General features: G+C 37.8%; 1 protein-coding gene and 1 long non-coding RNA gene across 8 annotated transcripts in view; one reads left to right on the top strand and one right to left on the bottom strand.

Annotated features, from left to right (window-relative positions):
• The window catches only part of PLAG1 (PLAG1 zinc finger), a 51,214-nt gene extending 41,791 nt beyond the window's left edge, over positions 1-9,423 (top strand). For 3 of the 7 annotated variants that reach the window (XM_081816003.1, XM_081816005.1, XM_081816004.1), the window contains 3 exons: positions 1,321-1,483; positions 2,206-2,564; positions 3,092-9,423. In XM_081816003.1, the coding sequence (XP_081672129.1) occupies positions 2,323-2,564; positions 3,092-4,349 (1,500 nt within the window). In that variant the 5' untranslated portion in view covers positions 1,321-1,483; positions 2,206-2,322 and the 3' untranslated portion in view covers positions 4,350-9,423. The remainder of the gene's footprint in view (positions 1-1,320; positions 1,484-2,205; positions 2,565-3,091) is intronic. The other 4 variants (XM_081816002.1, XM_006739502.3, XM_081816007.1 and 1 more) reach the window with 3 other exon arrangements.
• Positions 4,843-25,654, bottom strand: part of LOC115943027 (uncharacterized) — a 52,766-nt gene continuing 31,954 nt past the window's right edge. Inside the window, exon 2 of the long non-coding RNA XR_014144175.1 lies at positions 4,843-5,327. This is a non-coding gene — a long non-coding RNA (uncharacterized LOC115943027). The remainder of the gene's footprint in view (positions 5,328-25,654) is intronic.

Raw genomic sequence — 25,654 nt, 5'->3', positions numbered from 1 at the left:
TCCCTATTGAGTATCACCAAATTTAATATAATCAAATGTTTGTATATTGTTTCATGGTGTACTTTCAATACCTTTTTTTCATTGACTTAGAAGTTATCATTTTTTTCTCAACTGGAATTCTCTGCTCCTTATGCTTGGAACTCTTAACACAACAATAACAAATATGACCAGTCTTTGAAATATTTTCAGATACTAGTTATATACAGGGACTTAGATACTTGGCATTCCATGTTGATTTTACAGTTGACAAATTTATCAGCTTATTTCCCACAGTGCTCTAAATAGGTGCATAAAAGCATCATGTTAGGAAATCAAACATGGCAGAGTGCTTTCTACCAATTTACAGTGTCATTGCCGGTCACAGCAGAATAGCTGTGTAGATAGTTCTGGGAGAGCTAGAGAAGTTGGCTCTTGAATGGGAATGTAGCAGGGAAAGAACAAGTCCCTGAAGTTCAGGAAATCTAAAACCAGGGGAGCATATTATGTTAGCATATTAGTAATGTCAGTTGTGTTAACTGTGTTAACGTCACTTTTAAACTGCAGAGGAGATTTAGACAGTTTGCACAGCTTGAAGGGAAGGCCTTGTCAAGGTGTCTCCTTACTGAGGAAGAAAGGGTGCACAAAGCAGACACTGGTTAATTTGCCCACAGGCCTTACCTTTTTTTAATCAAGTGAGTGGATAACTGCCCTATTTTGCCTGTTTAGTGACAGCCTCTACATTAAAGCACAGCGGGATCTACTGTAATATACATGTAGTCTTACAGAAATTAGGTTAAATTTAGGGCCCCTGCAAAAGTATAACTGGAATCTGCAGGACTCCGTAGACATACCTAGCTTGTAAAGGCAAACTAGGGCCAGTCCGATGCCAAAACAAGGGCTATAAAGAAACTGGTTTTCGTTTGTTTCTAAATACATAATAGGATGAAAAATACAACTAAGTCGTAGTTGATTAATCATCATTTAGCCACGCGCAGTTTTCACTTCAAAAAGCAGATCTTTTTTAAGAGACATTTCTGTGTCTCTTAAGAGTACATTTCCAGACTGGCGCTCATGAAACTCGAGTCCCCTTTAACTCTTTTATATCAGGTGGATCTTTGGGGAGTTGGTTTCTTACTCTGAGAAATACAGTTGATAATATTCACTATCTCTTGTCCATGAATTTCCAAAGGTTCCAATCAATTTAAACATTTTTGTTTAAGTAGACATAATCTTTGCTGTACGATCTGTACATGTCATTCTTCCTCACAGCACCCATAGTGAATTGAAACTCTGATACACCTTTTACCTGAAATGCCTCCATAATGATGTGTCCTCGCACAGGTATTGTGCTCCAAGCCAAAAGTCGCACTGGTGTACTGCCCACGGGTTACAGGTGTGCCAAAGACTGATCCCCTCAGCTCTTGGGGAGGCCTGAGGACTCTGGCTCATCCACTAACCTCAGTGTGCCCAATGAACAGAATCATTTTCTGTGATGTGCAAAAAGGTGAGGAAAATTACCTCGACCAAATCTTTTCCCCCCCCACAAATGATAAGGAGCCCTGATCCTCACCTCAAATAACTTCACAAGGTGTTACCATTCCCAGAATGCATATTTGTTACGAAGAGAAGTCATTTCCACTCTTGACTCGGAAATCCCTCTGTGTGTGATGACACTGCTTTGAGAGCAAATTTCCACTCTGGGTGGTGCCTTCAACTCTTTCAGGCCTCCCGTGTCTGCATTAAGCACTTTTTCCATGGACCAAATGGTTCACAGCGTGCCTAAAAGAGTTTCCAGTCTATAACACAGAGTCTGACTAGAGTTGACTTGCACAAATTAAGAGGCTTTTTCGACCTTAAGATATTTGCAGAAATATTTTTCTGTTCTTAATCAGATTTCTGTTGTCTAATCCCTTGTCAAAATTGAAGCTTCATAATGCTACTTTGAGTGTCATGTTTTGATGCTTCGTGAGAGTTCCTGAAATCACTACTGCTTTCCCTAAGTACAACATTTGTCAGGTGGAATTTCTGGGGGGGGTGTGAACTGTTCATTCTGAGCAATGCGTTAATGTGTATTTTGGCAAATGTAAAGAAACCTACAGATATTACATTAGACCAGCTGAATCCATTTTATGGTTTCTTTTTGAATTCAAAAGCATCACATAGCAAATAAAAATTTAAAAAATTAAATTTAGTTACAAACTAGTTGTTTCTTATTTTTTTTTCCAGTCCCTTTTTGCTTTCTTTTACGACCACATGAAACTTGAGAAGCCACCTAAAGCTAAATCATTTAGTGGAGTTGGGCAGTTCCCAAGTGTCCAACAAGAAGGCCTGCTTTAGGCTGCGATGGCCACTGTCATTCCTGGTGATTTGTCAGAAGTAAGAGATACCCAGAAAGTCCCTTCAGGGAAACGTAAGCGTGGTGAAACCAAACCAAGAAAAAACTTTCCTTGCCAACTGTGTGACAAGGCCTTTAACAGTGTTGAGAAATTAAAGGTTCACTCCTACTCTCACACAGGAGAGAGGCCCTACAAGTGCATACAACAAGACTGCACCAAGGCCTTTGTTTCTAAGTACAAATTACAAAGGTATTAAACTCTATTTGTCTTTCAGATTATATTTTCTATTATGTTGGCCCATGTCAAGCCATTGTAAACGTATATATGATTGTATACACGTTCTTGAGCTGCTTTGCAGAGAGGAAATGTTAACGTAGATTAGACGTTGGCTAGCTTTAGTATTCTAAGTCACATACTTTGATGTCTTAGTGTCTTTGGATTTTTTTTTTTTTTAATGAAATGCTTACTGAGAGTAGAATTTCCATTTGTGCAAAGAGAGTACAAGGAGAGGGTATGGACGTTTACGTGAGTATGTTGAGTCTCGCTCATTGGCTGCTGTAATAATAGCTACGAACCAGCGAATCCTGAAGTGGCCACTTCAGCGGCTCGAGCTCTGCAGCGCTGAGGGGTATTGACTGTCCTCGTAGCGCATGTTCAGTTAAAGCGTGTCCGTTAGCAGGGAGCCTCTGTGTTAGCATAGCAGCTTAGCTTCCATTTGAAAAGTGACTCCCTGCCATTTGTGTCGTGATACTGACAGAATATGTCTGTGTTTCAAGGCACATGGCTACTCATTCTCCTGAGAAAACCCACAAGTGTAATTATTGTGAGAAAATGTTTCACCGGAAAGATCACCTGAAGAATCACCTCCATACGCACGACCCCAACAAAGAGACGTTTAAGTGTGAAGAGTGTGGCAAGAACTACAACACCAAGCTCGGGTTCAAGCGTCACCTGGCCTTGCATGCCGCGACGAGCGGCGACCTCACCTGCAAGGTCTGCCTGCAGACTTTCGAGAGCACGGGAGTGCTGCTGGAGCACCTTAAATCGCACGCCGGCAAGTCGTCCGGCGGGGTGAAAGAGAAAAAGCACCAGTGCGAGCACTGCGATCGCCGCTTCTACACCCGGAAGGACGTCCGGAGACACATGGTGGTGCACACGGGAAGGAAGGACTTCCTCTGTCAGTACTGTGCACAGAGATTCGGGCGGAAGGATCACCTGACTCGACACATGAAGAAGAGTCACAATCAAGAACTTCTGAAGGTCAAAACAGAACCGGTGGACTTTCTGGATCCATTCACCTGCAACGTTTCTGTGCCTATAAAAGATGAGCTCCTGCCGGTGATGTCCTTACCTTCCAGCGAACTGTTGTCAAAGCCATTCACAAACACTCTGCAGTTAAACCTCTATAACACTCCGTTTCAGTCCATGCAGAGCTCGGGACCTGCCCACCAAATGATCACGACTTTACCTTTGGGAATGACGTGCCCAATAGATATGGACGCTGTCCATCCTTCTCACCACCTTTCTTTCAAATACCCATTCAGTTCTACCTCATATGCCATTTCTATTCCTGAAAAAGAACAGCCACTAAAGGGGGAGATTGAGAGTTATCTGATGGAGCTGCAAGGTGGCGTGCCCTCCTCATCCCAGGATTCCCAAGCATCATCATCTAAACTAGGGTTGGATCCTCAGGTCGGGTCCCTCGATGATGGTGCAGGGGACCTCTCCCTGTCAAAAAGCTCTATTTCTATCAGTGACCCCCTAAACACGCCCGCCTTGGATTTTTCCCAGTTGTTTAATTTCATACCCCTCAATGGCCCTCCCTATAATCCTATCTCAGTGGGGAGCCTTGGAATGAGCTATTCCCAAGAAGAAGCTCATTCTTCTGTGTCTCAGCTGCCCCCCCAGACACAGGATCTTCAGGATCCTGCAAACACTCTAGGGCTCGGCTCCCTGCACTCCCTGTCAGCAGCGTTCACCAGTAGCTTCAGCACGAGCACCACACTGCCACGTTTCCATCAAGCTTTTCAGTAGGAGTCCAAGACGTGGACTGATTACAGAAACCTACGTGTAGCCCTGCCTTAGATGACCATTTTTATTTTAGTGCCTACTTTAAAACAGCATAAAAACTTCTGCTTTTGTACAGTACCAATTTTCATTAAGCCAGTATGAAATAGAAACAGGCTTTATACATGAGCTTTGGAACCATTTGCGTTCAGTTATGTTTACCTGGGTATTTTGTCCACACTCACTGCCAATTGTCGTATATTAAGATGATTTTTCCTCTAGGAAAGCCATTATTAGCAGTAAAGTCTTACGAGTCCCACGTTTAAATCGCTTTGAGATCTTAAAATTTTCAGTTCTGTCCAATAACAGTGGCTCTACCTTTTGACATTTGGCTCATTAAAGATTTTTGCAATAGAATGTACATTTTCTAAAATGTATATGAATAACCTGAGTTTTTAAATTTTTACTAGTCTCTAAATGGATTCATAAGCAAATGTTCTCAGATGAATTCAGAATCCAGTTTGGGGAGATAATAGATGTTTCTTAGATATACTGTAATTTCAGGTCAGTATATTTTGAAGATTTTGCTATTGTCTGGCTCAAATATTTGCCGTCTATATTATGCACATATAAGGAAAACAAAACCTAAACACAAAGCACCAGTATTTATAGCAAAAAGAGACTCCTGGTGAGGTGACGCGGCATTCCATGTTGCTCAGTAGTTGGCCTAAAACTCGTATGCAGGATATTTTGCCACGTTGCAAAGTTGCTCTCTTTCCCATTTAATAGTTCTCATCATGTTACGGCATCGGAGTCTTCAGAGTCGACGTATGGCTAGATCTCTTTCATCTTTCACGGCCAAAGGGTGGGTTAAGTGCAGCCAGCAATTCTATTTTAATTGTCAGTCCACAGTTAGTCCAGAATCGAGAGCCACTGTGGAACCACAGATGTCAGGGGTGTTTATCCCAGAGTGGACTGTCTCTTCTTCTGTGGCGGGATAGTCTCCTAAGAAGAAAGATAGATGTATGAAGCACTTGGTTCAGCTTGGCAACTGGTCTAGGGATCCTGGCCCTTGTTGCCAGGGTTGGAAACTAGACTCTTCAGGAGTAAAGGAAAAGCATATCGCTCACATCACTTCTTGTGAACTTAATACAGTTTTCTCTCCCATAAGAGCCCCAAGCAGAAAACAAAACAACAGCCCTACCCCCATGGTATCTTTCTTACTCCGTGTTGATTTATCTTTCCTTGCTATCTTCGGATGGAGACTTTAAAATTAAATGCATTAGAAAACTATTTGAGGAATGACCACAAGGTTTTAAGCGACTAAAAATATATACAGTAAAACCCCTTTTACACGTCTCTGGGAAATCGGGGGAGAGTTGCAAATCAGTTGAATTTGTAGTGGGGCGGGAATCTAAAGCAAAACAAGCACTGTCTTAGTTAATGGGAAAGTAACAATCAAGAATATTGTGTTGACTGAATAAAATAGTTACTGTGGGCTTTCCTCAGATTAGACAACCACCATAACCTTTTTGAAGGTCAGTTTATACTTTTCTAAATATTGGTTGGGACATCAGCCTCCGAAACATATCTATTAAGCACTTGTTAACACCTTATTTTGGGACCCTGTCTTTTGGGGTGGGTATGAAGGGGAAGGTTTATAGAAGAGTATATATCTCTTTAAAAAAAAAAAAAAGAAAAAGAAAAATATTTTCTGAGCACTCATTAGCCCTATACAGAAGCTTGTTTTTTCATTTATAGGGCCAATTATCACTGCAGATTGCGATGTTTACCAAGAATTTCTTAAAAATGAGTGCAGATTACTGAATATAATACATTATTTAAAATATTTGGGAGTAGTATAATTTGTGGAGAAATGTAAATTGTAATAATGTAAATGGGGGTTTCACTATATATATTATACACACACACACATACATACACACACACATACACACATATATCGCACTTCATAGAATCAGAGTTGCTCTCTTAAGGGAGCTTTGGCTCCTGATATTTTATCATGCTCCTATTTTTTTTTAAATTCTAGGAGCAGTAGTTTTTATACTTATGTATTTAAATTTTATTATAAAAAATTACATTTTATAAAAAAAAGTGTGTTCCAAAGGCATTAAAATTATATATGTTTTAATAAGGAAATACATTTAAAATTTTTCAAACTGCTCCTAAGCTTTTGATTAGGAGAATATTTGCTCTGAAAGTAGGCTTTTAGCTCTGCTTTATTACTGCTTCCTTTAGTTTCTATGAAACAGATTGCTTACTTAAATCATTAGTTGAATGATTAGTGTTCAATATTGCTTTAATTGCCATTAAAAAAAAAGGAAAAAGAAATTGGTGACAGAGCACAAATAAATAGAAAACCTATTTTTACTCAGCCGTCACAAATACAAGTGTAGAAGCACTACTTTACTTTGTCTAAAATTTGCTTAAGGAGAAGTCAAGTCAATGACCTGAGACGTCAGCCTTAACAGGCTGTATCTCACTGCTAATAAACAATTAAAAAGGGAGTACCAGGATTTACTCAATAAAGCATTTTGGAAATGGGGAATGGTGCCATATATGTATATATATTTTTTAGCCCGATTCTCGCCCTGCATGGAATTCAGATACATGGAGGCACATCTTTCAGGGCACCAGGGTTAAAACTGTAGAGTCTTAATTTTCATGTGAACACCTCTCAGCCTGTTGCCGCCTCATAGACTTGAAATAATACTTCCAAGGAAGAGGGAATTCAGCTCGTGTGTTTTTCAGATTGACTCTACTGGTCACCAAACCCTTTTTGAGAGAATTTCTGTTAAACATGAGGCAGATTCATTTATCTTAATTGCACAATGGTCTAACAAGGATGTAACGCAGAACTGGCTCTTTTTTTCTAGAAAAAAATTGACATTTGTTTTTACATCAACTGGGTGTGATTAAAAATAATTATTGCCAATGCTGTTTTCATTCTCCCCGTGGCCAGAATCATCATCCTTGAAATTTCTAGTAGTGCCTTTGCTTGTTTTTTTTAAAAAAAAGGGATTATCATTAAGTAAAAATATTTCAGTTTAGAATTTGGACCTCAGACAAGATATTGAACCTCATTCAGTTTGAACTTCCACACGTGTGTACAAATTCAATCACCAGACACAAAAGCATGAGTGTGGAAGGGTCTCAGCACTGTAAGCAATATTATCCACTGATGTATGCAAATACCATCTTTATAGTTATTGGTCACTGTTAAAATTCACATTTTAAAATCCTATTACCAAGTGCAGTTTTCAGAAACTTCAGTTGTCCTGGCTGATCACACACCACTCTTTGTGCAACTTTTTAATTTCACTTAGTGTTTCTTCCAAGCTATGTATTTTTGCCTATTTGTTGCTTGTGCTTTATTATTCTTAGTCATTTGTGGAATATAGTGATATATTGTGTTAATTTGGACAGTAGCGGTTTTTAAAAACCATATACTGACTGAAACATGAGCCAGAGCTGATTGCTTTATTAAGCTAATAATGAATGTTAAAGAGTACATATTTCAGGATCATTCATCTAGTAAGCAATACACATATATAGGCCAATATTTTTTTAAAAAATAGAGCTTGGTCAACCTCTATACTACACATATTACAAGATATAGCACTTTCAAAACGAATCTAAACCTTTACAGAAACTTTCTTATAGGTTATGCCTTTTATTTTAAGACTTATTATAATTTGTTTCAAGTGCCATTAGATATATATGTAGGCCTTTGATATATAATGCTTTGTGTTCAAAAATGGTAGATGGTATTTTAAACAGGTACATTTTAACAGTGTTTTCTTATCAATTTGCTATATTGCACAGAATCAGTGTGTGTCTTTTCATAAGGTTTTACAATGGTTTATTTTTTTACAAGGTTTACGTGTTTCAAAACACACTGTCTTCCCAGTATGTAAATTAAAAAATACCAGTTCGCCCAAGTTGCTTCTAGCCTACTGAGATCCATGTGACATTGGAGGAGGTCTTTTAAATGTCGAGTATTCTTCATTAGCAATAGTGGACTGTTATCTCTGACAAATAGTGCCTAAGTTGACTTGGTCTTCTTTTTCTCACACTGTGTCAGCAGCCGTGTCTACAACAAAGTCTGTCATGATTCCATAGATCCACATAAGTCGCCTTGTGTAGTTTTGTGCTAGAAACCCATACGGAGCGCCTTTTGGATCACATAAAACAAACTGCCCACGTTGGTAAAGGCACACTTAGATCATCACCCTTAGGCCCTTCTCCGTTATCAACCCTTTGAGGATGGAAAGGCAGTGTCTTTTGCGAAGTTTATCTAGCTCTAGAAATGACAGAACTATTGCTAATGTATAAAACACTTCCTTGTATAAGCTTCAGTGGTACAGATGAACCAGAATGAATGTTTATCTTCTCAGAAACACTCCTTCAATATTATGTTGGATCATGCTGCTAATGTAACTTGGGATACAACTCTTCATGGTGCTACAAACGTCTCTGTCTCGTTCAGTCATATTTTTTTAGCCATAGGATAAAAAGGACTCCATTAGGCGTAAAGGTGTTCAATATATTTTTATACTGTGACTTAATCTGTCATTAACAGACTTTTACACCACCCACCACAATGTATTCACGTGCACTTGCAAAAGGAAATCTTGGACGTGCAAATGTTATCAGAACAAACCCAGCTTTTGTCCACAAGGTGACTATAACTCAGAATGAAAAGTGGGCTTTATAATATGGTGTGGAGTGAAGAACATGCTGTATGTTACTAACAGCCCTTTGAATTTAACAAAAACTGGGAATCCATTAGGAAATGGATTGCATCATGCCTGAACATAAGCTGGACTGCTGAAATTGTATTCTTAGCTGACGAAAAAGTGTTTGGACTAGTACTCTAAAAATGTTCTAATGATAAAGTTTTGAGTCAAAATAGAAAAGAAAAATCTGCATTCCAGGCTGAATTTTGTATATTTTTATTGCATTTAAAATCGCTATTCTGTGATATTGGGAAATCAAGTGGCTTATCATGTATATCATGTACTTAAAATGTATTCACAAACTACTGTTGTATTTGTATAAAATATAGACAAAGATCATATTTTTTGTGTGTGTATAAGCTCTGTAAAATAGCAATCACATTATGAAGCTGCAGTGATACTACATTTTAAACATCCACATCCAAAGAAGCAGGCTATTTATTGTCCAGTTACCCAGATATAAAATATTAATTTGCTGCTAATGAAACAATAGTACTGCAGCTTCTTGTGGCCTACAGTGTTATGTTTGCTGTAAGAAAAAGATATGTGAACTCCACAAAATATATGAATAAAATTATAGAATGGCTTTAGATAATGTAGATCTTCCTGAAATTTTAATAGATGATACATTTCTATTTGGTATAACTTTTTCTTTTCACTTTGAATTTTAAATATCTTCTCATTGGGTAAATACACGATTCTAATAGCGGACTCAAGGACAATACTTTGTTGTTGAAACAAAATGTAAAGTTCCGGGGTTTCTTTTGTTTTGTTTTAAAACTTTTGTACCTTTAAAGGAAGGATAGAAACTGTAAATAAATTAAAAAAAAAAAAAAGCTGAACAATCCTGCATCAAAACTAAGCCAGGTGAGCATCCAAAAAAAAATTCCAAAAAGGCGATTAGAATGTATAAACAATAACGTCTCTTGTTCGTGTGAGATAAGATTGGCATTAAGCATTTCTTTAACACTTGCTGTCTGCCGGTGCTATCAATTATCCTTTCAGAAGTTTCCTTTAGGCTCTTTGTCTAAAATTTTGCTGAAAACCCTCCCTTGACAGCTATCTGGACCAAAACACACACACCACTTCGTCTAAAACTCCATCAGTGAAACAGCAATGCGGAGAGCAACATTATTTGAGGATTCAGTTAATAATCTGAGCAGGAATCAGTTGTAGAAAACATGTTTTATGTATCTCACAGCACCTTTTTCAGGGCGATAGGAAAATCCCCTCTTTACCTTTGGCTTTCCTGTTTTAAGGCTCTCCCACTTTCAGAGAGAGAAAGAAACTGAACAGCGATTTGCAGTGTCGGCAGTCCCTCTTTTCACCTGCTTACTTCCAGAAAATCGAAAAGCATACCTTTGTTGATTCTTAACGTTAACACTAAATACATCTTTATTTAAATTCATGCTTATGAAGTATTTCAAGGACTGTTTATCAAAATATGATGCTTTTCTTAATTACAATACTTCGAAAAAGTGTGTTTGGGATGCATTCACTTAAGGTATAATCTCCCTTATGGAAAAGTAATTCGAAATGCAGTTTGTGCATTTTTCTTTTGTGTCACTGTTAAATGAAAAAGTTCAAACCAGTGGTTTACCATTGAGGGGAGACGGAATTTCAAGTCTGATTATAGATAGCTTGAGTTTTGCTGTCACTTTTCCTTAATCAGACATTTCTTCAGCAAAGCGCATCACTTTGTGCTAAGTCCTAGGGGTATTCCAAAGAAATCAGCTTTATAAAGAGAAGGTTGTTTTCTGATTAGGCATCCGCGTGATGGGGACAGCATCATTGCAACTGCTGGAAAGCCTAAATATTGTATTGAACCATACCCAGTTACCCGGTTTTTGGATATCAAAAATGGTCAAATACTGGCACTTTCAGCCTAAAACTAAAACAAAACAACAAAACCCAGAATGTCTTGACTTCCCTGCATTCTATTCAACACTGAGGTCAATAATAAATTTTTCTACTCCGAAGATGTTTGACTTTTGGCTAGTGTGATGGTTAATTTTATGCGTCAGCTTGGCCGGGCCGGGGTACCCAGACAAGATGTTGCTGCGGAGGTATTTTTTAAGATGTGATTAACATTTATAATCAGTTGACCTTATGGGGCGCCTGGGTGGCTCGGTTGGTTAAGTGTCCGACTCTTGGTTTTGGCTCAGGTCATGATCTCATGGGTCATGAGATCGAGCCTGTTTCCCTCCCCAGGTTCAGCGGGGAGTCTGCTTGAAGATTCTCGCCCTCTGCCCCTACCCCCACTCTCTCTCTCTCAAATAAATAAATAAATAAATCTTTAAAACACTGCCCTCCATAATGCGGGTGGGCCTCATCCAATCAGTTGAAGGCCTTAAGAAGAAAAGCCTGAGGTTCCCCAGCCAGAGGGAATTCTGCCCCCAGACTATCTTTGGACTCAGGCTGCATCAACTCTTCTCTGGATCTCCAGCCTGCTGGCCTGCTCTGCAGACTGTGGACTTGGTCAACCTCCATGATTACATGAGCCAATTTTTATATATTTTATATATATTATGTTATATATATGTTATATATATATTATATATATATATAACATACATACACACACACACTTATATGTTTGTACACACATCTGACTGGTTTGGTTTCTCTGGAGAACCTTGTTTAATACAACTAGTTTCAACTGTCATTCTTTAATTGTGCTAGTTTTACCTTGAAAGAAATAGAAATATTTTCCTCTCTGATACACTGTTATGCCAGAGAACGTAAATTCCTAGGTTCTGACTGCTTTAGAAAAGAAACACACACACACACACAAAAGAGCACAGTGCTTGATGGAGATTGTGTCCATAAAGGAGTCCTTGGAATCTCCTTTTCTGTAGTTATTTTGGCTCCCATTATTGCAGATTAAAAGGGTTTTCTCCTAATGAACAAGTTTTTTAAAAATGAGAACAGGCTAATCTTGCTTTACTCAGTAGAAGCATACTTGAAATGTAGACCAATATTTATTATACATGCACACGTGGAAATGTGAATTAAATCTTTTTTGAAAACAGGCAGTCCATTTATAATAATACCACTTACAATAAGACTTGGGGTTCTGAGGGGATGAGAGTCAGAAGTATAATGGATCCTCACATAAGCTATGGGATTTTCTGTTTTACGATATTAGAATTGTTGCAAAGATTTAACTTTTGGTTTATTCTATTTGTAATTAGAGAACTTTAATCTTTTTACAGGGCAGGGGTGGGGGAGCCCTTTCAAAGTGTTGTCAGTGCGTTCGGTAGTCTTATTGGAATGATGTTGGTAAACTGCCCTGCTTCTAAAAATATATAAGTGATCTGTTATTAGCATTCACACACCCCTGATGACATTTCTAAGAAGAAATGTAACCGGATTTTCATGCCCTGGGAACGTTCATTGTGAAAGTAGGTTAATAGCCTAAGCCATGCCCTATTTAAGATTTCAAGGTATGTCAGCTTTTCCCACCCCAGAATTAGTGGTGCTCAGTGGCTGTCACAGATACACACCCTTTTAAAGGTCTCAAAGACCATATTGTTTAAAGACCTCAGGCAGATGAGTTCACTTCATCCCATATTCCAAATTCAATTACCTTTTGCAGGAGTAAAGCGCTACCTACTGTTGTATTTTCTGTTGTAAATTCTTTCATCTGATATTTTCATATTTACTTCTAAAATGTACCTTGACTAAGAGAGCATCAGTTTAGTACCAATCGGTGATTTGAAGGACCCTGAAAATTCTCATCCATTCTTAGCAGTCTGCCCATTGCCTCCTCTTCCTCTTTCTCTGATTTTCATGTGAAGTTAACTCACTGTTGCCTGTGCTTAGCCATCCCTTTGCCTATACTTGTCCCTGGAATGTTTCCTTTCTCTGCTCCTGCTTATTGAATCCACATGCCAAAATCTCACAATCTTCCACCCCCTTTTTAAATGATGGCTCTTCCATTCCATACCTTCTCTGGTCTCACCCACTGAAAGGTAACTTATTTTCCCTCTGAACATTTATTACAGTATATGAGATCTTCTCAAGGATGTGTGTATTTTTTAACTCAGTTCTAAGTACTTGAGGGCAAAACCCTGTTCACAGAGTCCCCTGCACCTGGCAAATAACACATATTTGTTGGCTGCAGGGTAATCAACCATCTTGGTCATTAGGACACGTTTCTTTAAAGGAAATACTCTTTCGGGGTGCCTGGGTGGCTCAGCCATTAAGCATCTGCCTTCGGCTCAGGTCATGATCCCAAGGTCCTGGGATCAAGCCCCGTATCGGGCTCCCTGCTCAGCAGGGAAGCAGGGAGCCTGCTTCTCCCTTTCCCACTCCCCTGCTAGTGTTCCCTCTCTTGCTGTGTCTCTATCAAAAAAAAAAAAAAAAAAAAAACTCTTTCAAAATATGACCCTAGAAAATTTTTTAAGTAATAATTTTATCACTTGGATTACCTCTGTTCTATAGAAAAATTTATTTGATACACTAAAGAATGTGTGATCACACTTAAAACTTCCATTTTATTCTGCCCTTCTGCACCAAAATGAGCAAATTCCACAATAACGTACGATTTCTTCAGAAGTAAACCACTCTAAATGCTTTCACTACAATGGACCAAAACTAAGAACCTGTGAGAACTCGAATTCTTACCAATTTGGACTTCAAAAGCTCTAACCGTGGAGTCTTTAGCTCTGTTTAAAACTTCTGGAAGGTGAGTGTGACTAGGTAACAGGCATCAGTAGGTAGGGTTCTTAAGATCCTATTTCATCAAGTACTATGATAAGTTCTCGTAACAGAAATTCTCTTTGAAATCTCCCTTGATCTTTATTTAAACTTTAATTTGCTTTTGCTCCTTCACAATTAGACCACTGACTAAGAAGCCACTGAAGGGGAACCTATTTGTTTGTTTATTCTACACAGTGAAAATCAGTTTGTCCTTAAAAAAAAAAAAAAAATCAAAACCAAACTCCCAACAAAACTAGAGCAGACCTGGGAAGTTCTCCCCTTGCCTTTACAGACTAGTCCTGGGGCCACGCAGGTAGAGCAGGCAGGGCCCTGGAGTCTGCTCACACAGCCCGGAGCTCCTTCTGCTTTCAGGTGGCTGAATTTCCCCAGCCGAGCCAGCCTTGGTTGGGAGATGCACCACTTACCACGTCACGTGCAAGGCCACAAGCAGAAATCTCTTAAAAGGCTCATGCTTTGCCTGCAAATTTCAAATTCTGGGAAGATAACGAAAATCACGTGTCTTTGCGTCCCTTGTCAGTACTTCTTGCTATCTTCCTTTTACATGAAGAAACCAAGGCTCAGAGAGCTGGTGATTTGGATGTGGTGGGGTTTAAACCAGGTTAATTGACCCCAGGGCCTGCACCCTTAACCACTATAGTTTCAGGAGAGTCAATACACAGGCATCCAGAAGGAGAGAGAAAAGTGGAGATTGAGCATTGGGGAGACAGTACACCCAAAATACGATGAGAATAGCCCCGTCCCCCCATCCACCCTCACTGAGCTGAAGGAAGATCCAACACGTGAGATCAACATGTGCTGGAGAGGATTAATAAAAAAGGTCTGTTCCCCCAAGTCAAGGAAAGTGGACTGAACATTTTCACACCAAAGTAGCAGCAAAATATATGGAATAATATTTTAGAAATGCTAGGAGGCTTTGATCTAGCCACAATCTTAAGAAAATATGGGGAATTATGAGAATAAATGAAAAACAAAAACAAAAAATATAGGTCTCAGATACCAACAACTCGAAAGAAAATCAGAACTGACATCAGACTTGCCTGAAATACTGAATGACAGAAGCCAGTGGAGCCAAACGAGTTGTCAAACAGATGTTCAAGCAAAATATGACTTCTGATACGTAGGCATTTAGAAAGTAAATTATTCCCTTTTTATTATAAAAAAAAAAAGCTACAAATAACCCAGAGAAGCAATAATGGAATCAATATGGACATCTCAAGAAAGCAGAAGATACATAAGTGGTGAACAATAATGCTAATATTTTGGTTAAATCTAAAGTATGATCATTTGCTAGTGAGTAAGCATTTTTGAAAGAGATAAATCCTACTGTAATGCAGATGTCCTCAAGTGGGTGTGTGGTAATCACACAAGTGGCTAGGGCTTACATATCAAGGTCTGATCACACATGAAAAGAAAACTTTGGAGACTTCTACATGAAACCATATAACAAGGTACTATGGAATGAGATTTGAAGCAATCCAGTTTGGGAGCAATTTAGCACTAAAACAAAACTGGAGAAACTCAACTTCTTTGAAGAAACCTAAAGAGACCCCAAAATTCTCACCGTTAGGAAGAAGGAGGGAGACAATGATGGCTACCCTTCAGGCATAAAAATTAAATACGTCTCAGGGTCGGAACTCAATACAGTGATTCAGATTTGGGGGGACTAGATTTGCTCTAAGTATGACCAGCACCCCCTCTCCAAGTTTGATTCCTGACGAACGGAATCCATTCATTCTACAAATGTTGATTAAGCACCGACTGTGCACCAGGCATTACTCAAAGTGCTGGGACTACAGTGTTGGACAAGACCAAGTTCTATTCCCATGGAGCCCACATTCATTGGAGTGAGTTCCCAAGGAGTGAAAGCCGGGGTTCCCAGCTCCTGGTCACAATGCTCCCCCAATACACTCTGGATCCTGCTAAGAAACTGCACCTCCTTGTTTGCATCCAGTATGTGGTCCTGGGTCTCAAAAGTGGACAGTTGTGTCAACCAAGCCGCACCTCAGTGTCCCCTGACACCCCACCAATGCCACTTCAGAGCATGCAGACCCACTTTGAATGGTTGAAAAGGTGACGCTGTGGTTGTGAAGAGGAGATCACACTCATGACGAACGAAAACACCACTTCTCCATACCCCTCCCTCCCTGGTGTCCATCCAATCTGGAGCACATGGTCTTGATGGGGTTCCAGCTTCCAAACTCCTGAATTGTTTGATGCAAGTGCAGCTTGGAGAGAGACCACTAATGGGGCCACGCATGGCCAGCAAGCCCAGGGTGTCAATGTCGGGAGCAACCGAGGCAGCGTGCATGCAGGGACAGTGGCAGAAGCACCCTCAAGGAAGGAAGCAGCATACATGTCAGGGAATTAGGAACCCGTGAATGTCAAATATGTATTTTTGAAACTTTCATGAAACTTTCATGAAACAAAATTGATCACATATTGAGTCACTAAAAACAAACGATACACCTCCCCCCATAGTAAGATATATCAACAGGCATGGCAGAATTTTGAGTTCTCCCAAACTTCTTAAATTCTGATAAATATTGCCAGATTGCTCTCCAAAACAGTAACACCAATTTACACGTGTTTACTATTTCTCTAACTGTTGGATGAAGGTGAGCATTTTTATATGTATTTATTCTTCTCTAAGTTGCTATTTATATGTGCTTATTTTTCCAGATGGATGTTACTACCATAATGTCACTTTCTTCATTATTAGGATCTTGAAATATCCCAAGGATTTTGGGGGCATAAAAGGAATGCATATTACTATTGGTGCGAGTTGTCAGCTAGCTACAAAATTTGTAAGTATAATTAGCAAAATTTTCCAAACATTACTAATGCAACTCATCACAACTTATTAATTGTATCTGATACTTTAACATTAAGCATTGTTACAAATATATTTAAATAAATTTGCTTAGGCATTTTATAAAAATGTGAATGATGGGCAATCTTTTTGTTTCCTGGTCTTGACCACTATGAACCATGCTTTAGTAAGCATTCATGATCGTAAGTCCTTATTAATTGATCTATGGGACAAACTCTCAGAAGGGGTTGAAGAGTATTTGAAATCTTAATTTTAAGGGACATTGCCAGATTGCTTTCCAAAAACGTTATATTGTTCAGTTGCTGTAACACTTCACGTTCCTACAGCAATATGCAAAAACGCTATCTCCCACCTCCCCGACCAGTAAGTAATAGGCATTAGGTTTCCTTTTAGTTTCACCTGTCTGATGGGAGTAAAGAGATATTTCAGTTGTTTCTTTAATTTGCATTTCCCTGACTTACTAGTAAATTTGAATGTCTTTTCATTCATTTGGTGGCCATTTGGATTTTCTCCTCTATGCTTGCTATCTATATATCCTTTGCTTATTTTCACAAGATGTTTGTTGTTGGCCAACCAGTAAGTTTGCTTGGTATAATAGAGAAATTATCATTTGCCATCTGCATTATAAGCTTTTTCCAACAATATTGTTTTTTCATGCCTTTGGTACCAAAAGATATCATAGATACCATTTTTAAAGTTTTAAATTTTTATATAGTCAGACATGATTACATTTTCTTCTGTGGCTCTAGGTTTTCAAGCTTTAGTATACAGGATAGATTCTCGGGAATAGAATAACTGGGTTGAAGAGTATCTGTATCACCCTTACTTCCCAGATTTTCTTATAATATTTTTATTGTTTTGATTTTTATATTTACATTTCAATCTGTTTGTTTTTATATCATGTGTAAGATGCTGGTAAAGTTTTAATATCTTCCAAAAGAGTAGATGGCTGTGCTGGTATCATTATTGAGTGGACTGTCCTCATCTGAACTTCCACACTTGTCATATATTGACTTCTTGTATAAATTGGGGCCTAAATCTAGATTCTCCGTTCCACTGACCTATCTGTCCATTAGTACACCAAGACTATTTGCTTAAGGTGACTTTCGCAGAGGTTCTGATAACTACTATGGCAAATCTCCCCACTACTGTTCTTTTTTTTTTTTTTTAAGGTTTTGTTTATTTAAGAGAGAGAGAGAGAAAGAGAACAAGCTGGGGGTAGGGGCAGATGGAGAGGGAGAAGCAGACTCCCCACTGAGCAGGGAGCCCAATGTGGGACTCCATCCCAGGACCCCGGGATCATGAACTAAGCTGAAGACAGATGCTTAACTGACTGAGCCACCCAGGCGCCCCTCCTGGTTCTCTTAGCTATCCTCATAGGCATCTGTTCAGTATAAGAAGTATAAGAATATTTTATTCAATTATGAAAAAAACGCTGTTGATTCTAATTGGAGATTAGACATCCAAGAACATGGGGGACCTCTCCATTTTTTTAGGATTTTGTTTAATGTCTTTTAATATTGGCCTTCAGTCCTTCTTGTCAAAATTTTTCCTATGTAACTTAAAATTTGCCTTCCCCTTTCGCATCTAGATTTTAACAACTAGAACATTAGAAAGTGGTTGGTTTATTTTAATATTTATTTCGTCTCTACTTAACCAAATTTGCACAAGTATTCTAATTGGCTGTTTTTTTTTTTCTCCACTGTTCTCTTGGACTTACTAAAGTGTACATTCATACCATCAGCAGAAAAGATACTTTTATGTACTTCCTATGTCCATGCCAGTCATTTCATGTTCTTGTTTTATCATATTTACTAAAATCTCCGAGAAAATATTCAATAATAATAATAACAGGCATTGCTTTCTCCTACTGTTCACTGCAAGGCTTTAGTGTTCGGAATTTAAGATATTTGCTGATAGTTTGGGGGAACTCAAGGCATTGCTTGATCAGTTTCTACTGACCTTCTCACTTTCACTGGGGCAACTGCTTGCTTCAAATGCTCCAGTCATTCTTGGATGAGTTCTGATAGTTGGAATTGCCAGGAAATCATTCATTTCCTTCAGGTTTGGGCTTGCATGCTGTGGTTCTCTTATGATGCTTTTTATCTCCATTGAAAGTCCCTTAAGTCTTCCGTCCTCCCTTCCATCCTCTACCCCGCCAAGTTGACACATCAAAAACAATCACAGTTCATTTGTGATGTCAACCTTTTTTTGCTTGCTTTAATTTTGTGTGTGTGTGTGACAGCTTACAGTTGGCTCTTAATTTTTCACCTAATCTAACAGTCGTTGTCCTTTAATGGGTTGATCCAGTTCATTCATATTTTAGACTGTTTTATTTTATTCCTTCTATCTTATTCTATACTTAGTATATTTAATATTATATAATATTATTGTATACATTGTTGTGCATTGTTATGTATGACGATATTATAATATTATATGTTATTATCATTATTTATATTATTTAGGGACTATGTGTCTTTCTTTTACCTTATTTTTGTGAGTTTGATAGATTTTGAATGAATTTCACTTCTTCCTCTTGTTAATTTTGATCTTCCTTGGTATGTTTTCATCCCATTAATCATTAGTGTCCTGTTTTCCCTGCTTTATTAGTCACACACAACTCTCCTTTTATCTGTAGACAAAAATACCAACTATTTTCCTTCCCTGAGACACACCCACAATTCTTCCCTAATTCTTCCCTACTCACCTCCTGTACCCTATTCCTCAAGGAAGGATCCTTTTACCTCCCTACCTGCACAACCCCCAGGATACTGCCCTGGTATTTTGCAACAAAGTTTAGCATTTATTATTTTCTATAACTCTATATGACCATCTGATGAAATGGCTCGTTCCAATAGTGTATTTTTAAGTTCTATAATTTTCATTTGGTTCTTTTCTCTAGTTTCTCTTTCTCTGTGGAGATTTATTTGTTTGTTTAGGGAATATATTTACTCTTATTCCTTTGAGCACAGATTTCAATTCCTTTCCTGCTAATTCTAGCCACAGCTCCTTCTTAGGATGAGCCTCCAGCAATCACTTTTTTTCTTGTGTATGGCTCACATGTTTCTTTTTCTTTGTATTTCTAGTAATCTTGTGATTTTGGTATGTTTCCCTAAAGAGTATTGGGTTTGTTTCTTTGAGATTTGTCTCCTTTAGGGTGGGCTGCAACTGATATAGAGGGTCTTTTAGCTTAAGTGGGGTTGCTTGGAGTCTGCCCAGTAAATAGATGGCTATTTCAGGGATTAGAAATTTGGGCCAGTTTATAGACAGAATTTGGCTCTTGCTTGATGACACTCTTTCTGGGATTCTCCCCCTTCACTTTTTCAGCTGCTGTTTTCCCTTCAAACTCTGTGTCTGGTTTTTCAAGTCAGTAAGACTGCAGAGTTTGAGTTGCCCTTGGGAATGTAATAAACTTGGAAAATGAACTTTACTTGCCTTGGTTTATAATACCTGCATGTGAAAAAGCTATGAACTCTGGTAAACCTTAGACTAGGTTCCTCAATTTTATGTGTTTCCTTGGTTTACGGTGTATGGCCTTTGCCTACAACATGAAGGGTTATTCTTTTTTTCAGTGTAATCTGCCTGGATAGCAAATATTCTGTATGATTACTAGATCATATGATAAGTATATGATTAACATAATAAAAAGTTTTATACCATCTTCCAAAATGTCTGTACCATATTTTTCATTTCCGTGAATGAGAGGTCCTGTTGCCCCACATCATCCCAGTGTTTTGGTATTATAGGATGTTTGGATTTTAACTGGAATCTCATTGTTGTTTTGATTTGCATTTCCCAATGATAATGATGTTGAGAACCTTTCCATATGGTTATTGGCAACTCTGTATCATTTTCAGTAAAATATCTGCTCAGATCCTTTGCCCATTTTTTAAATCGGACTTTTTGTTTTTTTTAGAGTGATTATTTTCTTATTGTTGAATCTTAAGAGTTCTTTACATATTTGGGATAGAAATCCTTTATCAGATAGGTATTTTGCATAGATTTCCTCTCATTCTCTGTCTTTTAATCGCTTCAATTGTGTCTTTGAAAGAGGGAAAGTTTTCAACTTTTGTAAAATCCAATTTATGTATTTGTTCCTTTGTGGGTTGTAGTATCTCAAAACTCACCACCAAACTAGATTTCTTTTAAAAGTTGTATAGTGTTATGTTTTACATGTAGGTCTATGGTCCATTTCTATTTAGTTTTTGTACAAGATGTAAGGTATGTATTGAGATCCTTTTCTTTTCTTTTCTTTGGCATATAGACATCCAATTATTCCAGCACCACTTGTTTATTTCTGGCTTCTCTGTTCTGTTCTGTTGACCTGTGCCCCTCTCTTTTCACCAGTATCACACTGTTATAATTCCTGTAAAAGTCTCAAAATCAGGAAATGTGAGTCTTCCAAGTATATTTTTCTTTTTCAAGACTGTCATGGCTATTCCTTTTGTTTTTGCATACATTGTGTAGATTGTATAGATTTTAGAATCAGTTTGTTAATATCTACTAAAGACCTTGCTTGGATTTTGATTAAGATTATATTGAATATATAAATCAAATTAGGAAGAATGGACATCTTTCAAATATTGAGTCTTATAATGTAGGAGCCAAGGTATAGATCTAATCATCCAGATCATCTTTGGTTTTCTTTATTGCTGCTTTGTAGTTTTCTGCATCCAAATCCTGCACATTTTTTGTCACTACTTTCTTTTCTATTATTGTAAATGGTATTTTTTAAAATGTCAAAATCCAGTTGTTCATTGGTGGTGTATAAAACAAAATATTAGCTTTGTTTCCTGTGACCTTGCTAAACTCATTTATTACTTCTAGGGGATTTTGTGTGTGTGTGTGTGTGTGTGTGTGTGTGTGTAGATTTGGGGGGATTTGCTATACAGACAATCATCTGTGAATAAAGAGTTTTATTTCTTGCTTTCCAGTCTCTATGTCTTTTCTTTTTGTACAAACTAGGACTTCCAGTGTGATATTGAATAGAAGCAGTAATTGAGAACATCTTTGCCTTGTTCTAGATCTTAGGGAGAAAGCATTCAGCCTCTCACCATTAAATATAATGTTGGTTAGTAGTAATATAAAAGTTGAAAACTTTTTATTAGGTTAAGGAAGCTTCATCTATTCCTAATTTGTATGGTTTTTTAAAAATTCACGAATAGATGCTGTGTTGAATGCCTGTTTTGCATTTACTGATAGGATGATGTTTTTACTTATTTAGTATAGTAATATGGGGAGTTACAGTGATTGATTTTGAATGTTAAACCAGCCTTGCATTCCTAGGATGAACCATACTTGATTGTGAGGTAGTATCCTTTTTTATATATTGCTGGGTTTGATTTGCTAATATTTTGTTAGGGATTTCTGTGTCTGTGTTCATGAGAGATGTTGGCCTGAAGTTTTCTTTCCTCTGGATATGTGAGAAAAAGTGTGTGTGTGTGTGTGTGTGTGTGTAGAGATAGATAGAAGATAGATGATAGATATTTTCCATCAGTTTATAGTTATGCATCCAAAAATTTCAACCCAACAACTCAGAATTCAGTCTAGCATTTTTCATATATTAACTGCTTTCTCCAACAGTAAGAGACCTGGCTCTCATTATCCACAATATATTTACTTATCCAGTTATGGAATACATATAAAGTAGTTTCATAATTGCTCACCCACACTTACTAACTAGAGCACAGTATTTGTTTACAGTTCTTGTGGTCTTTAGCCTGTGGGCATATATTCAAAATGCTGTGTTCAAAGTTATCCCTCATGCTCTTTCAGTGTGGTCATGTTATCCATTTAGAATATATTTAAGTTCATTTGTTTCTGTGTTCTGTTTTTTTGTTATTTCCCACCCTTTTTAATATTTTCTTTAAGTATGTGAAACATTAACATAGTTCTAAAATTCAGAACATATTAAAAAGCAAATCAAAGAAATGCCCCTTTGTCATCACTTCTATTCCAGTGCCCTCATGCTTTCCACCCAATTTCCACCCATTAGCCTTGGAAAACAGTCTCATTAGTTTCTGGTCTATTCTTCCTAAGATTATTTTCTTTCTTTTTTTTTTCATGAATAAGCAGACACATGTATATTTTCTTATCTCCCTTTCGTCACATAAAAGGTATATTATAGATATGTACTGATCTACATTTTGCTTTTTCAATGAACAGTATATCCAGGATATCACTCCATGTCAGTTGATAAAAATCACCCTTATTATTTATTTTACTACATAGTATTACTTTGTGTGGACATAGCATAGCTTATTTAACCTCTCTCCTATATGTGGGCACTTAGATTGTTTCCCATATTTTACAATTACAAATAATCATGCAATTAATGACTTTGTTCATATACATTTTCATATTGTCAAGGTTTATCTGTCAGGGTAAATTCTAGAAGTTGGATTGATGGGTCAAATGTAGATGCATATGTAGTTTTGTTGATTTTGCAAATTCTTCTCCAAAACAGTTGTATCAAAGTGTATTCCCATTTATGTTGTTTCTAAGAAGATATTTTTATACTTTTCTCTAATATGTATAGTTGTTTTCATGGAAAGGTTGGTATGAATGAAGTATTTAATCATTATAGAAAACAAGAAATCCCTTGTGCATCACTCTTAAATATGGCATGACTGTCAGTGACCATTGGACATTTCAGGCAACTCTCCACATGGAAGACACAGAGACCCCCCCCCCAAAAAAAAAGAAAAAGAAAGAAAGAAAAGAAACTCAGGTGAAACAAAGGCAATGAGGAACATAAAATAATTTTTAATCCCTTAATTAATATTCTCAGGGGTATATCTTGTTCACAAAAGACATAAAAAAGCAGTGTGTGTATATGCGAGTAATATAAAGACAGATGTATGTATATGTAAATACACACACACACACACACACACACACTCATGCTTTCCTAACTCTGCCTCTGAGAGGTCTTAGAAGCAGTAATACCTAGCAGCAGTGAGCACACTAATAACCAGATCTTGGTTTGTAAGTACCATTCTCCACTAACCATGTCAGAGCTCTTTTACCTGCTTCTAGGACTTGAAGCAAGGAAAGTACAAGAAAGTCCTGGAACATCTTGTACCAGAAAGTAAGGAAAGATATAAAGGATGATATGGAAAGTGTGAAAAATGACACAGGAGCCACTTTGAAGTGGCACCCACTGGCTTAATTTGGGAAAATTGGAGCAAAAATAAACAAACAAACAAATACAGTAACAGATTGGAACCCATGGAATAAGAGAACATAAAAGGTCATGATAATAAAAATTAAATGAATAAATATAAATAAGTAGAGAAGTGGGAGTCCAGCTAATAACTGGAAAAAAGAATGATGAAATTCAAAAACTAGGAACTGGAAATTACCATAGTGATAAGTACTTCACAAGAGAAACATCAATGGATATAAACTAGTGAGTTAAGTATTGATGAGAAGCAGCATATTTATATAGGATTAAAATATCTTTCCACAAAATATTTATTAATTACAAAAAAGAATAACTTTGCAATAGAGAAACCAAGTGGACACCAATTTCAACAACTGATCAGAATTAACCTCATCAGTAATAGTTTGTAATTGATCAAAGTTAAGCTCATCAGTAATGGGACAAATCAATAGACTACACTGAGAAGAACACAATAGCATTTTCCTTCACTGATATTCCTGCCACAATTTTATAACCTGAATTTAGTCATGGGGAAATATCAGACAAACCTAAATTGAGGGATGTTCAACAAAATATTCTCCCGAAGTGTCAAAGCCAAGAAAGACTGAGAAACTGTTTCAGATTAAGAAAAACTAAAGAGACCTGATAGCTGGATAAGTTTTCTATTGCTGCTGTAACAAATTATCACAAAATGAGAGAGGGGAGAGATAAGTTCAAGAAAGAACTAAACAGATCCAGGGCTTGCTGGCTTCAAAATAAAACTGTTCTTATTTCCATGATTCCTAGGATATTCAATTTGAGAAAAGGCTGCAGAGAAAGAACAAATCCAAAGTAGGACTCTAAGTCCCTTTTTAATATCTCAGAAAGATCTACAGCAGTGTCTCCAAAAACCACTTAACCAGACAAAATGCCTTCTAAGGATCTTGAGGGTGTGCCCCAAAGAACCTCTGCATTAAACAGTACGGTTTCTAAGAATCTTCAGTGTGTTGTCCCTCAGCAGCCCAAGTGGAAGCCCACTCAATGACACTTATGGATGTAATTTTTTTAATGGACTGGATTTTTCTAAATTGATTCACAGGAAACCCATAATGTTTTTAGAGGAATTGTATCAGCATGGAATGAAAGGGTAGAGGGCAGTGCAAAAAGAAGAAGAATCTTAAGTGTGTGTCTCACAGATCCTCTCCATTAAATGGTAGGACTTCTAAGAATCCTGAGTCTGTTGTCTCTCAGCAGCTTCATTTGAAGCCCAGTCAACGAGATTTCTGGGTGTGGATTTCTATAAGTTGATTCATAAAAAACTCCACAAAGTTTTTAAAGGAACTGTATCAACATGGACTGAAAAGAACAGAGGCAGTACAAAATGACGAAGGATTTTTACTCTCAAGACTCTTTGGGCAAGAAGCAGGATGCCAAAATTCCTTGGCTGCCAACATGGCTGCCTTTTATGGAAAAGGAGGGCTAACTCAGAAGACAGAACCAGGACCCAGAGCTGTGGTGAGTCATCCCACATGGTGGGCTGAGCCCAGTCAAGGCAATATGTACCTAGCTGGGCTTCAGAACTATACAGACCAGTGATTCCTGTGTGCTTCTTCCTGTTCGTTTTTATGAATGAGAATTAGTCTCTCATACAACAGTTATTCTATACCTGTCCCACCATTGTATGTGGAGTGTTTGGTTCCCAGGTCTCAGATTGAGAGAAGCTGTACTTGAGGTGCTGTGTCAGGAGCTGCATTGGAGCTACCATCCCCAAGGAGCCTCCACCACATCCGAGCCAGATTTAGAAAACAAGACTCTGGACCTCAAACCTGAGTCTGTTCTATAACAGATGAAACTTTCAGGGATATTGGGA

This window comes from Leptonychotes weddellii, chromosome 4 (assembly GCF_054177405.1).
Source record: "Leptonychotes weddellii isolate Sample4059 chromosome 4, ASM5417740v2, whole genome shotgun sequence".
Lineage (NCBI taxonomy): Eukaryota > Metazoa > Chordata > Mammalia > Carnivora > Phocidae > Leptonychotes > Leptonychotes weddellii.
This window is presented reverse-complemented; position numbering and strand designations above follow the sequence as displayed.